Genomic DNA, 13,911 nt, shown 5'->3' with positions numbered 1-13,911 from the left:
AAAGTGGTTTCTTCAGTCAGTGGCTCATTCAAACGTGCCGTTATACAGACTGCTGCAGGAGAAATGCCTACATTTATATCCAAGTCTTTGAGGAACGTTGAAATAATGTAACTTTGAATTGAATAAAGTATATCAAAATTGAACAAATTATATTAATTTGAAGGAATGTAGAGCAACAAAATGCAAAACTACATATTGTAATGATGGTTTTAAAAAAAGGTTTTAGATTTCTATGTGTTTATTCAAACTCAAATTATGCAGAACTGCTAAGACGCCACTTCAAACCAGTTTCTTACAGAATGGTTTACGATTATTCTAACATGAACACTAGCAGGTTTTCACATGACGGTAACAGTTTTGGAAAGGCGGCAGCTCTTGTAATTTCTCCTCCTGGACGGCAGGTGGCGCTGGACACAAACGAAACTCTCCACACCAACACATGGTTTTTGTTTGGCAGAAAACAGCCGAACGCGTTTGAAGTTAAGAAGTCGTTTTAAGTTGTTAAGGTTTGTCTTTACATTATGCAGCTGACATGAGCAGCAGCTACCCCACGCCGGTTTACTCCCACGCCGGACGCGGAAGCTTCCAGGACGTTTACGAGCCGGCGGAGGACTCGTTCCTGCTGATGGACGCGCTGGAGAAAGACGCGGAGACGTTGCAGCAGATGAGGCAGGGCTGCACCTTTCCTCCCTGTGGACGGTGTTTGTTTTCACCGTGTAACTGTGGGCCGTTCACGCTGTTTGCAGCCCCTGCGTGTGCGTGGAGGTGGGCAGCGGCTCCGGAGCGGTTTCTGCTTTTCTGGCGTCGGTGGTCGGACCTTCAGCTCTCTACCTGTGAGTCACTCTGACACTGTATTCAATGCAGACACGATAGTAAAAAGATTTATGCCATAAATCAGCGAAAAGAGACGTCTGGTAATTTAAAATAAGGGAAGTGAGGTTCTAAAGCCATGTTTGAAGCTTTGAACTCGTGTGGAAACGTAAAGTAAGGATCTAAAAACACACGAATCCTCCATAGGGGCTGATTCATATGTGTAATGTGTATATTTGTCAAACTATTCCTTTTTTTGGTAACAAAATAAACATTGTATTTCCTAAAATGCAATATCAGCATTCTTTTAGTCTGCATTTACAACCTTAATCCATGTAATCCTAAATTTTCCCCAAACATGCAAATCTTAAAATCAAATGTCACTGATTGTAATTCGAAATAATCAAGACTAAAAAATAAGCAAAAATTTAGAAATATAAAAGGAAAAGTAGTTTTGTAGTTGGTCAGAATAATGACTGGTGTATTTGGCCAAATACGAAAGATCATAATAATATGAATATAGTTTCTAAATGTTAATATATGTAGCGACATCACAACATTTGCACCATAAATTATTCAACTGATTCTCTGTAATTTGAATTAGAGCACTGTACCAGGATGCATTAGAGCTTGGACATGTTTCCATAATTATATCAAACTTTAGTGTCATCACAGTAACATAGTAGAGGCCTCCTTTTACAAATAAAAATCATAAATAAATAAAAATCATATTTAGTTTATCACACACTAAGACTCCAGGTGTCATGTGACCTCGCTGCATGCTGACCAGGTGGTCCAGCCTTTTGTAGCCACAGCTTCCCTCAGACTGACAGTAGTAGCTATAAATTTGTTGACAAGGAGGCAACAACTGACACAAAACATGAGGTTCCCACTCACTGGTTACCAGACAAACTCCTCCCTCCTGAGACACGATCATCATCAGTGTGAAGTCAGAAAAGACTCGCGTAAAGCAGGAGCCCATCAGAAATGTTTCTGAACTTGTTTTTGACTTGCAGCTGCACTGATGTGAATCCAGCTGCAGCTCAGTGCACAGCCAGAACCGCCTGCTGTAACCGGGTCGCCCTGCAGCCTGTCATCACAGACCTGGTACCGATCACAGAGAAACGTCTAAATAGGAACAAAAGTTATGTGTGTGTTGCTGAATGAAACTGTTAGTGACTTTAACAAAGCATTATTAATTAAAGACTCACACCATGTTACTGTAAGCTGAAGTTCAAAGAAATTTCATTCAACTTTATTCATTTTGAAGTATGGAAACCTAGCAATGCCTTGTATTAAATGATGTATTGTTTTCCAGGTGCAGAGTCTTTTGCCAAGACTTTGTGGGAAGGTGGACGTCCTCCTCTTCAATCCTCCCTATGTTGTGACGCCATCAGAAGAGGTCTGTAACTAGCTAGCTAGATTAATATTTGGATTATGATCTAATGACTTGTTTAAATGTCCAGGTGGGCAGCAGAGGCGTAGAGGCGGCCTGGGCCGGAGGAGAGCGAGGCAGACAGGTTACTGACAGGTTCCTCCCTCTGGTTGCTCAGCTGCTCTCCAGTAGGGGCCTGTTTTACCTCGTCACCATCGCTGAGAACAAGCCAGGTTAGTAGGAATGTTTATGATGCAAAATCTAAGAAGTTATAATAATGAGAAACTGAAGGTTTTGTTTCCCCACAGAGGAGATCATCAGGTTAATGAGGCAGTTTGGGCTGGAAGGACAGACCTGCTTGTCAACCAGAGCTGGGAACGAGAGGCTGGCTGTCCTGCGTTTCCATAGAAACCAGAAGAGGTGACGGTGAAAGGTAAGAACAATCATTGTCATTTATTGTAATGTCATGCAGAATCTATGTTATTGCTACAGTCAGTGATTGACTTTAATGAAAACTGGTTTCTGATCATTTGTCAGACATGCATTAGTGGAGACACTTTAACTCTGTTGCTTCCAGACTACATGTCCATCTGGTCCCAGTTTGACCGCTCCACTGGCCACCAGCTCCAGAGCTTTAGGGAACGCTTGGTGCTCAGCCTCTCTGATTCTGGCAGACAGACTCTCCTCTGTGTCTCCAACCAACACTGGTACCGCTTCCTGGACCACGATGGCGCCTGCATCCACCTCTTCCTGCAAACACAGCAGAACTTGTGTTGTGTGGAAGCAGGTTATTAAATGTATTTTCATCTTGCAACACTTACTGCTACAAAGTGGACAGTACACCCAGTTATTTGCACTCCAGCCTGAAGAGCCTGTTTCTGGGCATTGACCCCCTTGAATGATGGCAGCAGAGAGGGATGGATGTTGAGGAGCCTCCCTGGAGTAAAACGTTAAAGTTATCTGGGGTCCAAATGAAAACCACAGACATTTTATTTTTAAATAAACTTTACAAATAAAGACTTTCATACCATTCCATTTCTTGACAAAGTTCCCAGTAAGGATCCTCATGAAACCAGCAAGGCAGACCAGCTCCACTCCAAACTCCTCCAGCACCGAGTCGATGGTGGCGTCAAACTCAGCTCTGCTGCCATACAGCTTGTGATCCACAACCTGTTGGAATAAAAACAAACCAGTCAGTAAACCTTCACATTCAGTCTGATAAATCCAAACCTACCCTGGTCTGGATCCCAGCCAGCGCTGCTCTCTTCAGACCCTGAACTCCAGGTCTGTTGGAAATCACCAACACGATCTCTGCAGAGCTGCCTGGAGCTTTAGCCTGAGCCATCAGGGCCTGCAGGTTGGTACCTGAACACAACCTGAGATGTTCACCAAGAGCATCACCACCAAACATCTGGTGACGTCAACACACCTGTACCAGAGATGAGAACCGCTACTCTGGTCTTCTTCTGTGTTGTCGCGCCATTTCCATGGCAACCAGCATCCTTCTCTTCCACAGTCCCAGCATTCATCAAGCTCTGCTTCAGGTTGCAAACCACCACAGAGGAAACATCTGGAAAAAAAAATAAAAAGATGAGCTGAATATGTTTACATCTACATTTGCTTTAACTGTTCTTTTCTCACCAGGTTGCTTAGGAACCAGACGGCCCACCACCCAGGCCTCATCATGGACCTGCAGCTGAGACAGAACCTTCTGGGCATCAGCCGGACCGACCACCAGAACCGCACCGAGCCCACAGTTAAAGGTTCTGCTCATCTCCTCCTCACTCAGACGTCCTTCCTCATAGAGCCAAGAGAAAACAGCTGGAATCCTCCACTGGGACGCATCTGCAACAGACCACCACCATCAGTGTTTCTTCCTTCCATTAAACTTTACTGAATGAAGATCAGAGTCTGTCTGCTTTCCTCTCACCCAGCTCTGCTGCCAGACCCTGGGGCAGAACCCGGGGCAGGTTCTCCAGAAGCCCTCCCCCGGTGATGTGAGCGTAGGCTTTAACCGCCCCGCTGCGCAGGACGGGCAGCAGCAGGCGGCTGTAGATCCTAGTGGGAGTCAGCAACACGTCACCTAAACGGAAATTAAAAATAATTAATCAAGGTTTTTTAAGTCTTCCAACATTTGGACCAAAGTTTATTAGAAACTGACCGACAGTCTGGTCCTGGTTCCCAAACGGAGCAGCAGAGCTGAAGCTCAGTTTGCTTCTCTCCAGAACTTTACGGACCAGACTGAAGCCGTTGCTGTGAATCCCAGAGGAAGCCGCTCCAATCAGCACGTCTCCCGCCGAGATGTCCTGTAACCGTGGCAACAAGGCGCCCCGCTCCACTGCGCCGACGCAGAACCCGGCCAGGTCGTACTCTCCTGCAGCGTAAACACCGGGCATCTCCGCCGTTTCACCGCCTGTCGGATGGTTCAGAAACATCATGAAGTCCGTTTGGGTTTCAGACCGGCTGCGTCGGTTCGGGTCGGTTTTTACCCAGCAGGGCGCAGCCGGCCGCCTCACACGCCTTAGCGACGCCGCCGACGATGGAGGAGGCCACCTGCAGGTCCAGACTGCCACAGGAGAAATAGTCCAGGAAGAAGAGCGGCTCGGCGCCGTGAGCCAAAACGTCGTTCACACACATAGCGACCAGGTCCTGACCCAGACCGCCATGACGGCCACAAGCCTGGGCGACCTGGGAACAGAACCGGTCAACAAATTTACTACTTTTTAGTGAAAAACCTCAGGTGACACAAAATAAAGACTATATTTATCCAGGGAATGTTTCAAAGGACAGACTTTAAACACTAAAAATGACCTCTGACCTTCAGCTTGGTTCCAACGCCGTCCGTCCCAGACACCAGGATCGGGTCAACAAACCCGGCCGCCTTCAAGTCAAACAGTCCAGCAAAACCTCCCAGCTCTGCATCACAACCTGACAGAAAGAAACATCAGTGGAGCAGAACCACAAACTCCCTGTTACCAAAGAGCAGAGGAGCGTTACCGGGTCGGGTCGTGGTTCTGGCCAGAGGTTTGATGATGTCCACCAGCTGGTTCCCAGCAGCGATGTCCACTCCACTGTCCTTGTAGGTCAGACGCCTGGAACAAAAAGAAATGTTGAAAACTTTAAAGATCTTGACTGCATGTCAGCAGGTGAATGAGCAGCTAATAAAAGTTACTTTATATTTAACTACAAACATAAACTGGCTGCATAGAACTGGAAATAATTACTGACAAACACAAAGTAGGTCAGTAAACTGGAACAAATCTTTGTCTGAATGCATCTCAGTCTTTTTGGCTTATTTATACCCAACAACTTTAACTATTGTCAACTTTATCCATAAGCCTTTTATTGCAGTGGCTGCAGAAAGTTAACAGACCGGTTCTGGTTCAGGTGAGTGATGGCCCGGTGGCCGATGTCTCGCCGGTACACGGCGCCCGGGAACCCGACGGCGGCCACGGCCCGATTGGCCGCCTGCAGGGCGGCGTCCAGGCTCGGCCTCACCGCCGTCACGGCCAGCACTCTGCCGCCGCTCGACACCACGCGGCCGTCCTTCAGGGCGGTGCCGGCGTGGAACGCCTGCAGCCCGGCGTCCTGCAGCTGGGTCAGACCTGCAGCACAAAACACCACGTCACGCACCCAACGCCTCGACTTCTGGTCCAGAACCAGAACCCTGCAGCAGGCCGACCTGTGATCTCAACCCCTTTCTGGTAGGAACCCGGGTATCCGGCGCTGGCCATCACCACGGTAACCGCAGAGCTGCCCTGCTGCCACACAGGGGCGTTGGAGGCCAGGTTCCCGCTTACAGTGTTCATGATGACGTCATAGAGGTCGCTCTGCAGCAGAGGAAGCAGAACCTGGCATTCTGGGTCGCCAAAGCGGCAGTTGAACTCCAGAACCTTTGGGCCCTGATTGGTCAGCATGAGGCCCGCGTACAGAACGCCTGGAAATACAAAAAATGAGAAAATGTACTTTTACTACACCACCCTTTGGCTTCCATTTAAACTATAAAATAATCTAATTCCTGCTGGATTATTTCTAAACCTTCAATCTGTTATAATCAGTTTTACCCATATAAGGAGTTCCTTCCTGCCTCATCCCATCCACAGTCTTCTGCAGGATCGTCTCTCTGATCTGCTGCAGCAGCTCCTGACTCACCTGTGAGAAAACCGTCAGCTAGAAACCAGAGAAGATAACAGATCAAAGTCACCCTAGCAACTGTCTCCTAGCAACCTGTGGGGTGGGGCAGTAGGCGCCCATCCCGCCGGTGAGGGGCCCCAGGTCTCCGTCCTGGAGTCGCTTGTGGTCCTGAGCCGGCGGCATCAGAGACACCCAGGTACCGTCGCTGAAGCACAAACACTTAGAGACAATTTTACAAAATTAAGTTCAAACGTTTCGTAAAGGCAATTTAGCAGAAAGTTTAACATTAAACTCACAGACACTTCCTGTCCCTCCAAAAGCTCCTCGACCACAACCGTAGTTCCTGCCGACCCAAAGGCTCCGTCCTACAAGAACAGGGATCTTTTATAAAACCAACTCTTTTTAAAGTTGCATTAGTTCGGTGTGGAGTGTTTTGGATATTTTTATTTTCCTGCCTTCATGATCTCCATGACGGCCCGGCAGGCTTCGTCCCGATCCCCGGCGACGATGACTCCCTTCCCCGCCGCCAGCCCGCTGGCCTTCACCACCAGAGCTGGAAAGTCGGCGCTGTGAAGAAAGTCCAAACAGATTCAGAACCAAACTTTTTAACTTGGGTTTCAGAAGACAAGTAGAGGCTCGGAGCCGACCTGCGGATGAAGCTGCAGGCGTCCTGCGGGTCGCTGAAGGAGCCGTAGCGAGCCGTGGGAACGCCGTGACGCTCCATGAAGGCCTTAGCGAAACTCTTACTGGACTCCAACTGAGCCGCTGCAGCCGTCGGTCCAAAACACAGAACGCCCGCCGCCTTCAGGTCGTCCACCATACCTGCAGAGACGATACGGGTCAGAACCGCCTGAGGTTTGATCGAGGGAGAAAAACGACTGGAATCTCGACTCCACCTGCTGCCAGCGGAGCTTCGGGTCCGACTACGACCAAACCGACGTGGTGGTCCTTACAGAACTGAGCCAGGATGCTGTGGTTGCTGACCGACACCTCTGCAGAAACAAGAAGCCTCAGTGGTGCTGAAAGCTACAGAAACTCGCTTCTGTTTTCATAGATTTCCATCAAGTCCCTGCAGCAAAAACGCAGCATGGAGTCTGACCCACGAAAAACACTTTGACTCATTTCAGATAACAGCTCAAGCAGCAACAAAGTCAGTTTCTCAGAGGAGATTCTTCCCAGGTACCAGAGTTGCTGATCTTGCCGCAGCTCGCGGTTCCCGCGTTCCCCGGAGCCACCAGAACCTGCTGGACCCGGGGCGACTGGGCCAGCTTCCAGGCCAGCGCGTGTTCCCGTCCTCCGCCTCCCACCACCAGAACCCGCTCCGCCATCGCGACTGGAACCAGAACAGATTCAATTTAAAGGAGGATTTCCACTCAACGCGTGAAGTCACCGTGTAATTATGCAAGCGCTGACCTTTAGCAGGAAGAGCCGTGACCTTTTCCAGGGGATGGAGGTCCGATTAGATCGTAAATAATAGATCAGCTGGAATAAAAACCAAACAAGACTTTTAGCACAATTTGCATCGATCTGGAGCCCCAGATTACTGCAGAAACTGCGTAAAGATGAGCAGGCTAATCTCTGGGACAACAAAGAGTCCAGTGTTTGACCTCAGCTGAACATCTTTAACTCTGATTCGAGTCACTCGGCTCATGTGACCCAAAGCAAACTGAACATGCAGCTTTTAGACACACGAACTGATAGAAAAGCTCATATAATAAGCTGGGAACAGTGTTAAAATGCTGTATTAAAACATGGATGCGTTATTTACATCCAACATCAAAATTAAGCTTTTCTTTTCTACGCTTTGTTGACTTTAAAGCGAATCTAGTAACAAAAACACGTCGACATCCACAAAATTAACTAACCTCTTAGTATGAACCAGGAATTAGTCGCAGCCCGTTTCACCAGATGTGCATTCCCTGCCCTCTGTGGGTGGACTGACCCTCCGTGGAAGCTGCGGGGACAAATGTCACGCAACACAACATTAACACACACACGCATTGCGTGGACTCACAGTGACGCAGGGTGAGAAAAACATGCAAAGTTTGCACAAAAAGAGAAAAATAAAGACGAAAGACAAGCAAACACCGTCGACACGTGTGGAGTCTTACCTTCACCAAATGATGGGAGGCAAACTTTTTGGATTCCACAACTTCCTCTGGGAGAGAACGCGCAAAGCATCACGGGAGACGTAGTTCATTTATCGCTGATAGCTAAAGTGAAAAAATAGTTCTCTTTCTTTTTTCTTTCTTTTTTTTTTTTTTTTTTTTTTTACAATTTGCAATAAATTACCATTAACATTTCATGAATCAATAATTAATCTTTAATGATCATAATACAAGAAAATTAAAGTAATTTAACTCTTTAACAACTTTGTGAAGCCTTAAGTGGTTAAGTTTGACACATTTACACGAATATAAGTAAGTAGATAAAGTTTCTCTTGAAACTCTAAAGCACTTTTCCCAAATATAAAATCAACCTTAAATTATACTAAGAACAAAACATACAGAAGAAACTAAACATTACATTTTTGTCAGAAAAACAAAACTGCACCAGCTAAATTCCTCCACTGACTGAAAATCCCAATTTTTCCACTTTACTTTTATTTTTAAACATTTTTGCAGAGACAAACAAACTGAACTGGATATTTCATCCAACAATATTTTAAAAACTAACATTCATTAATCATTTACCTGCATTTGATGTATTTTCATACTTAAATACTTTGGTAACACTTTATTTGAAGGGGGTGAATAAGACTGTTATGACACTGTCATAAACATGACATAACACCTGTCATGAACATCAATAAGTTTTCATGAATATTTATGATATTTATATTCATAAAGCGTCATTCGGTAAATAATGACACTTTTAATACAAAGTTGACATTATTCAAAATGTCTGTTATGACAACTTGTCATTAATCTAGACTCTAGATTAATGACAAGTTGTCATAACAGACATTTTGTCTAGATTCTAGACAAAATGTCTTCGTTATGACAACTTGTCATTAACCAAGAAATCATGATCTGACATAAATTTGTTATAAAAGTATTACCGATTAAACTTTAAAAATTAGCTTGATGTAGTAATATTATAAAGCTCTGCCATGTTGTTTAGTCTTAATTTTCTTAATTTAATCGATCCTAAAGTTTTACAGCAAGATGTCTACAAAGCACTTATGAACTTAGCATTTGAAACATTATTTAAGGCTGTTTTAACCCTTGTGCGTGCGAGGACTGAGGCAAACGTAGAGAACTGTGGCAAATGATAAAAGTTTTACGTGTGTGGGGTCGGTTGGTATGGACCCCATTTCTAAACACAAGGGCTAAGTAGTGCAATACACCATCTCCACCAGTGAGAGGCAGTAGTGCACGAACAGGCGTGCAGTGTGTTGGTGAAGAAGAAATCTTCCATATTGTGGCGCAAACCTAACACAAGTTATAACGGCCAGACCTCCTGTTTAAAAAGAAGCCGAAGTTTGAGGTATGTGTCTTATTAACTTTACATTTTCTTTTAGAAAATAACATTGACTATGTTCTCTTTCTCTGTAATGTTAGCTATAAGCAATTCAAGCCAATCCTACCTTGCTGTAAGTTAATGTTAGCTAAAGTTATTAAACACAATTACTGTAACGTTAGCCCTTAATATTAAATATATTTTAAAGACAGGCAAATTGTTTTCCCCCCTCCAATTTTAATCTAGCAAATTAAAAGCTAATATGTTAGTCAAAGTTATCCTTCATGTGCATTATTTAGCGACTTGGCTGATGTGACACAGAGTTTGTGTTCTTTGCTTTGGCAAGTTTAGCCAAATGAAGACCCAGGCTAGCCTAAGGACACATGGTGGGAGGACAAAGTTGCCTAATGAAGACATGCTACGAGTGTGGAGGATGATAATAAGGACCAGCCACCAGAGAAAGAAGTTCCTATTTGACCAAAGAGAAAGAAGCAGATGAAATATTCCCCAAGAAAATTAGGTAAGTTGTTTTTGTGTTAATATTTTCACCAGGTGAAGTGGGGTGGGACAGCCAGGTAAGTGGGGAATGGGGAGCAGGAATCAACATTCACCAGCTGAGTTAAGTTACGTTTTAGACAACTAAAACTGATGTTAAATCTATTTATTTATTAATAAGCTTCTTGCAAACAACCCTAAATTAGAGTATCTGGTTAGAAATAATTTAGAATGCTCATTAAATAAAAAGATGCATTCATGTGCCTAAAACTATATGTTAAATGATGCATTCGAATAACAGTGACAGTCTGAACTTCTGCCAGACAAATATTTGATCAGAATAATTTTGTTCAGCTCCAGTTATTATTCCACTTGTATTAAGAAATAATTGTATTTCACTTTATAACAACCAGTCATGTTAACTAGGCATTTGTCTGCCAGTCTACCATTCTGACAGTGTGCAGCAAGGGACATTTTTGAAATGGTATTTAAATAAATGCTGGAATATGATGACATTGTTTTTTGTTTTTGTTATTTTTTTAAGTGACCACAATGAATTGAGTCATCACCAACTATGAGAATGTCCAGAAGAGATTCACCAAGTTTGAATTCATGAAAAGGCTTTCGCCATGATTAACTATTGCAAGAGCAGCTGTAATTTCTGAGCATTTCTGGACACCTTCAAAGAGCTGCTTCCAGGAAATGAAGACAAGAAGAAGATCTCCTGTTTTCAGAGCATTACAGGAAGACTATTACGAAGGAGATGGCTGACATAATCAAAGCAAAAAATGTTACTGTTGAAAGAACCTATTTTCTTAAGTTAAAGAATAAGTAATTCTGTTTTAGTTTTTCAATCAGCATTTCAGAGTAACAATATACTGACCAGACGTTAAACCCTCTGTTATCTTAGAACAAGTTATCTTTTGTTTTATTCCAATGTACAAAGGGTTTGTTCTACAGTTATGATGGTAGTTATAAGTAGTCCAGTGTGTTTCACTTGATTTGAGGTAAGACTTAATATCAATAACTCTGTTAGCATTGCATTTGACACTAAATTACATCTTTATAATTGTTGCTACTTGTTTCACTTTACTTGAGGTAACAGTTAATATTAATGACACAGTAATGACACTTAATGACATATTCATAACTGGTTCTACTTGTTCCACTTTAGTTGATGTAAAAGAAATTGTTAATGAGTCTGTTATTAAATCATTTGACCGTGTAATAAAGCTTAGTGAAATCTTTATTGCTTGTCCTACTTGTTTTGCTTTATTTCAGGGAGTGGAAATATCAATCATTGTTTTGTTAAATCTTTTGCTAGTGTAATAATTAAATCATTATGACTACTATTATGACAAATTTATGTTAGATCATGATTTCTTGGTTAATGACAAGTTGTCATAACGAAGACATTTTGAATAATGTCAACTTTGTATTAAAAATGTCATAATTTACCGAATGACGCTTTATGACAATAGTCATAAATATTCATGAAGACTTATTCATGTTCATGACAGGTGTTATGTCATGTTTATGAAAGTGTCATGACAGTCTTATTCAACCCCCTTCAAATAAAGTGTTACCCAAATGTTAATGTTAGTACTAATGTTAATGAACTGCCTTGATACCATTTTTGTTGGTGGGCATGCAGCGGTACGAGCCGCATTAAGGGAGGCAGAAGAAGAACTAGAAAAATTGCTGTTCCTAGCGAAACAGCCGTGAGGATGAATATTTGCAGAATGATTGCTGCAGAAAATGCAAAACACAGCAGAACAAAGCATAAGAAATAGGGATAAAAGCAGAATAAAGCTACAGACATACATGGTAGAAATCTTTTGCTAAAGAGTGAAATTTAGCCAAAGACATAGCATGAATTAGCAGAAGCATTATTTTGAATTCAACCTGAAATATTTGAAAAGTAAAATATAGCAACAATAGCATGAATTAGTAGAAGCAGGAATTAGTATACAACCTGATATATTTCCTGCTGCAGGTCGGTCAACTTCCTGTTCTCAGTTTGAGGAACTGGTGAGCTGTTTGGGTCCAGTGTGAGCTCACAGAAGTTTGAAGAAAAATATTTATTTTTTTACGTATTAAAACTATTTGAACGGAGAAAAATGTGTGAAAAGTTTATGGATTATACATCACTTGGCAAAATACTTTATATCAGTAACTTCCTAAGTTACAGAAGAAAAAAACTGATGTGAATAAAAATCATCCACTGTAACATTTTCTGAAGTTTGGCTTCAACCTCTGGACAGAACCGGGTTTAGTTCTGTTCACATCAGATCTCCAATCTACCATCTGATCTTATGATCAACAGGCTAAAAATGGGTTTAAACATTTTAAAAACCTGGTTTTATTTCACGTGTCTGTACCTTTAAATGACAGAAAATCCTGAATAAAATGAACTAAATGTAGCAATAGATCTGAAGCTGGATTTGTTTTCGTGATAAAACTTAAACAATTTGTACAGTAAAACTAAAACATGAAGAAAACAAACTTAAGGCGTTGAAGGCGTCTGAAGACTGAACTACTTCCTGCTTATTAGCTCCACCCACCGAGTTTAGCCGAGTTTTATTATTTTGGGATCACTTTCAACAGAAGTTCACTGTGATGCGAAATGAATAAACTTTACTTCGTAGTTCATGTATTAACTGATTAAATTATCCTTTCTAATCTATAATAGCCTCTATGTTTGTCTGGGTTCTTTTCCACTAGTTTAGAGATTATTAGTCCAACCTACCAACAGGTAAATCTTTTTTCATAAACAACCAAGGCTTTGTTTCCCTTCTGAGTTCTCATTCTGCCCCATAATACAATATAACACCACATTAATACTATTTGCTGCATATTAGTCATGACATGTTTAATTAAACCCTTGTGAAGCACGTGATCACTCTTACTACCAGAATATACTTGAGATTGACGGTGTGACGTCATCTCATTGTCACGTGGCTTCAGCGAAAGACGTCTAGTCAAACCTTTCTATTTCATTTCTGCTTTATGTTTCATTAATAGAACAGAAAAACTAAATATTTAGAGGGAGAAAATATAATCAGTTAAACAGGATCGTTTCTTTAAATAGACCGTATTTCCCATCTATTTTAAATTGAGTCTGACTTCTTCTGACTTTTACTTTGGTCCCTGAACGTCTCTGAGTTTTATTTTCACTTCCCTCATTTTGACGCAGTTTGGATTTGCCGCATAAATCTCAATCTGTGGGTAAGAAACGTAACATTTGTTTCGTTGTGATGGTTTGGATCGTTTTAAGGGTCGTTGCGTTCAGAATCAGCAGAAACTTCCGCTCCATAGCTCCCAGTAACAAACTCCCAGCGGAAACTGGGAGGGACCGATGAAAATCTGCCCATAGAAGAAAACACGGCGGCCTGGAGCTGGAAGACGTTCATAGGATCCATAGATATTTATATTAAATACTAAATACTGTTGAGGTGAAACAATGAGACATTGATGAGAATTTTAACATTTCATAGAGAAATGTCGCTTATTCAAAGCTCCACTTCAGTCAGAGTTAGTTACATTTGCTTCAGTAACTTTGAAAAATGTATTTTCAGAAATACTTTTCTATGCTTTGGTTTTACTTGAGTAATTTTACTATGACGTATTTCCAC

General features: G+C 42.4%; 2 protein-coding genes and 1 long non-coding RNA gene across 4 annotated transcripts in view; 2 read left to right on the top strand and 1 right to left on the bottom strand.

Annotated features, from left to right (window-relative positions):
- The first annotated feature begins 398 nt into the window (after window positions 1–398).
- Window positions 399–4,087, top strand: hemk2 (HemK methyltransferase 2, ETF1 glutamine and histone H4 lysine). The gene is made up of 7 exons (XM_014977692.2): window positions 399–669; window positions 747–833; window positions 1,827–1,917; window positions 2,129–2,212; window positions 2,277–2,418; window positions 2,494–2,618; window positions 3,830–4,087. Exons 1-6 carry the CDS (start codon window positions 533–535, stop codon window positions 2,607–2,609), a joined length of 657 nt encoding a protein of 218 aa, XP_014833178.2. The 5' UTR covers window positions 399–532; the 3' UTR covers window positions 2,610–2,618; window positions 3,830–4,087.
- The window catches only part of gart (phosphoribosylglycinamide formyltransferase), a 26,464-nt gene continuing 15,167 nt past the window's right edge, over window positions 2,615–13,911 (bottom strand). Inside the window, exons 2-24 of the mRNA XM_088013141.1 lie at window positions 8,431–9,012; window positions 8,185–8,273; window positions 7,733–7,801; window positions 7,503–7,652; window positions 7,216–7,311; window positions 6,967–7,141; window positions 6,775–6,886; window positions 6,616–6,684; window positions 6,413–6,538; window positions 6,250–6,337; window positions 5,868–6,122; window positions 5,559–5,790; window positions 5,183–5,277; window positions 5,004–5,113; window positions 4,675–4,873; window positions 4,347–4,598; window positions 4,116–4,268; window positions 3,827–4,030; window positions 3,615–3,755; window positions 3,420–3,550; window positions 3,214–3,355; window positions 3,007–3,122; window positions 2,615–2,935 (exon numbers count right to left, since the gene is read on the bottom strand). Of these exons, the coding sequence (XP_087869267.1) occupies window positions 2,744–2,935; window positions 3,007–3,122; window positions 3,214–3,355; window positions 3,420–3,550; window positions 3,615–3,755; window positions 3,827–4,030; window positions 4,116–4,268; window positions 4,347–4,598; window positions 4,675–4,873; window positions 5,004–5,113; window positions 5,183–5,277; window positions 5,559–5,790; window positions 5,868–6,122; window positions 6,250–6,337; window positions 6,413–6,538; window positions 6,616–6,684; window positions 6,775–6,886; window positions 6,967–7,141; window positions 7,216–7,311; window positions 7,503–7,647 (3,033 nt within the window). The 5' untranslated portion in view covers window positions 7,648–7,652; window positions 7,733–7,801; window positions 8,185–8,273; window positions 8,431–9,012 and the 3' untranslated portion in view covers window positions 2,615–2,743. The remainder of the gene's footprint in view (window positions 2,936–3,006; window positions 3,123–3,213; window positions 3,356–3,419; window positions 3,551–3,614; window positions 3,756–3,826; window positions 4,031–4,115; window positions 4,269–4,346; window positions 4,599–4,674; window positions 4,874–5,003; window positions 5,114–5,182; window positions 5,278–5,558; window positions 5,791–5,867; window positions 6,123–6,249; window positions 6,338–6,412; window positions 6,539–6,615; window positions 6,685–6,774; window positions 6,887–6,966; window positions 7,142–7,215; window positions 7,312–7,502; window positions 7,653–7,732; window positions 7,802–8,184; window positions 8,274–8,430; window positions 9,013–13,911) is intronic.
- On the top strand, window positions 9,347–11,525 carry LOC148160721 (uncharacterized). 2 transcript variants are annotated; one of them, XR_015762386.1, is made up of 3 exons: window positions 9,347–9,808; window positions 10,133–10,301; window positions 10,821–11,525. It is a non-coding gene; the product is annotated as an uncharacterized LOC148160721 (long non-coding RNA). The 2 variants fall into 2 exon arrangements; XR_015762385.1 differs by having other exon boundaries at window positions 10,128–10,301.

This window comes from Poecilia mexicana, unplaced genomic scaffold (assembly GCF_051168715.1).
Source record: "Poecilia mexicana isolate PSO_F unplaced genomic scaffold, ASM5116871v1 scaffold_2, whole genome shotgun sequence".
Lineage (NCBI taxonomy): Eukaryota > Metazoa > Chordata > Actinopteri > Cyprinodontiformes > Poeciliidae > Poecilia > Poecilia mexicana.
Note: the sequence above shows the minus strand (reverse complement) of the source record. Positions and strands in the feature narration are given on the sequence as shown.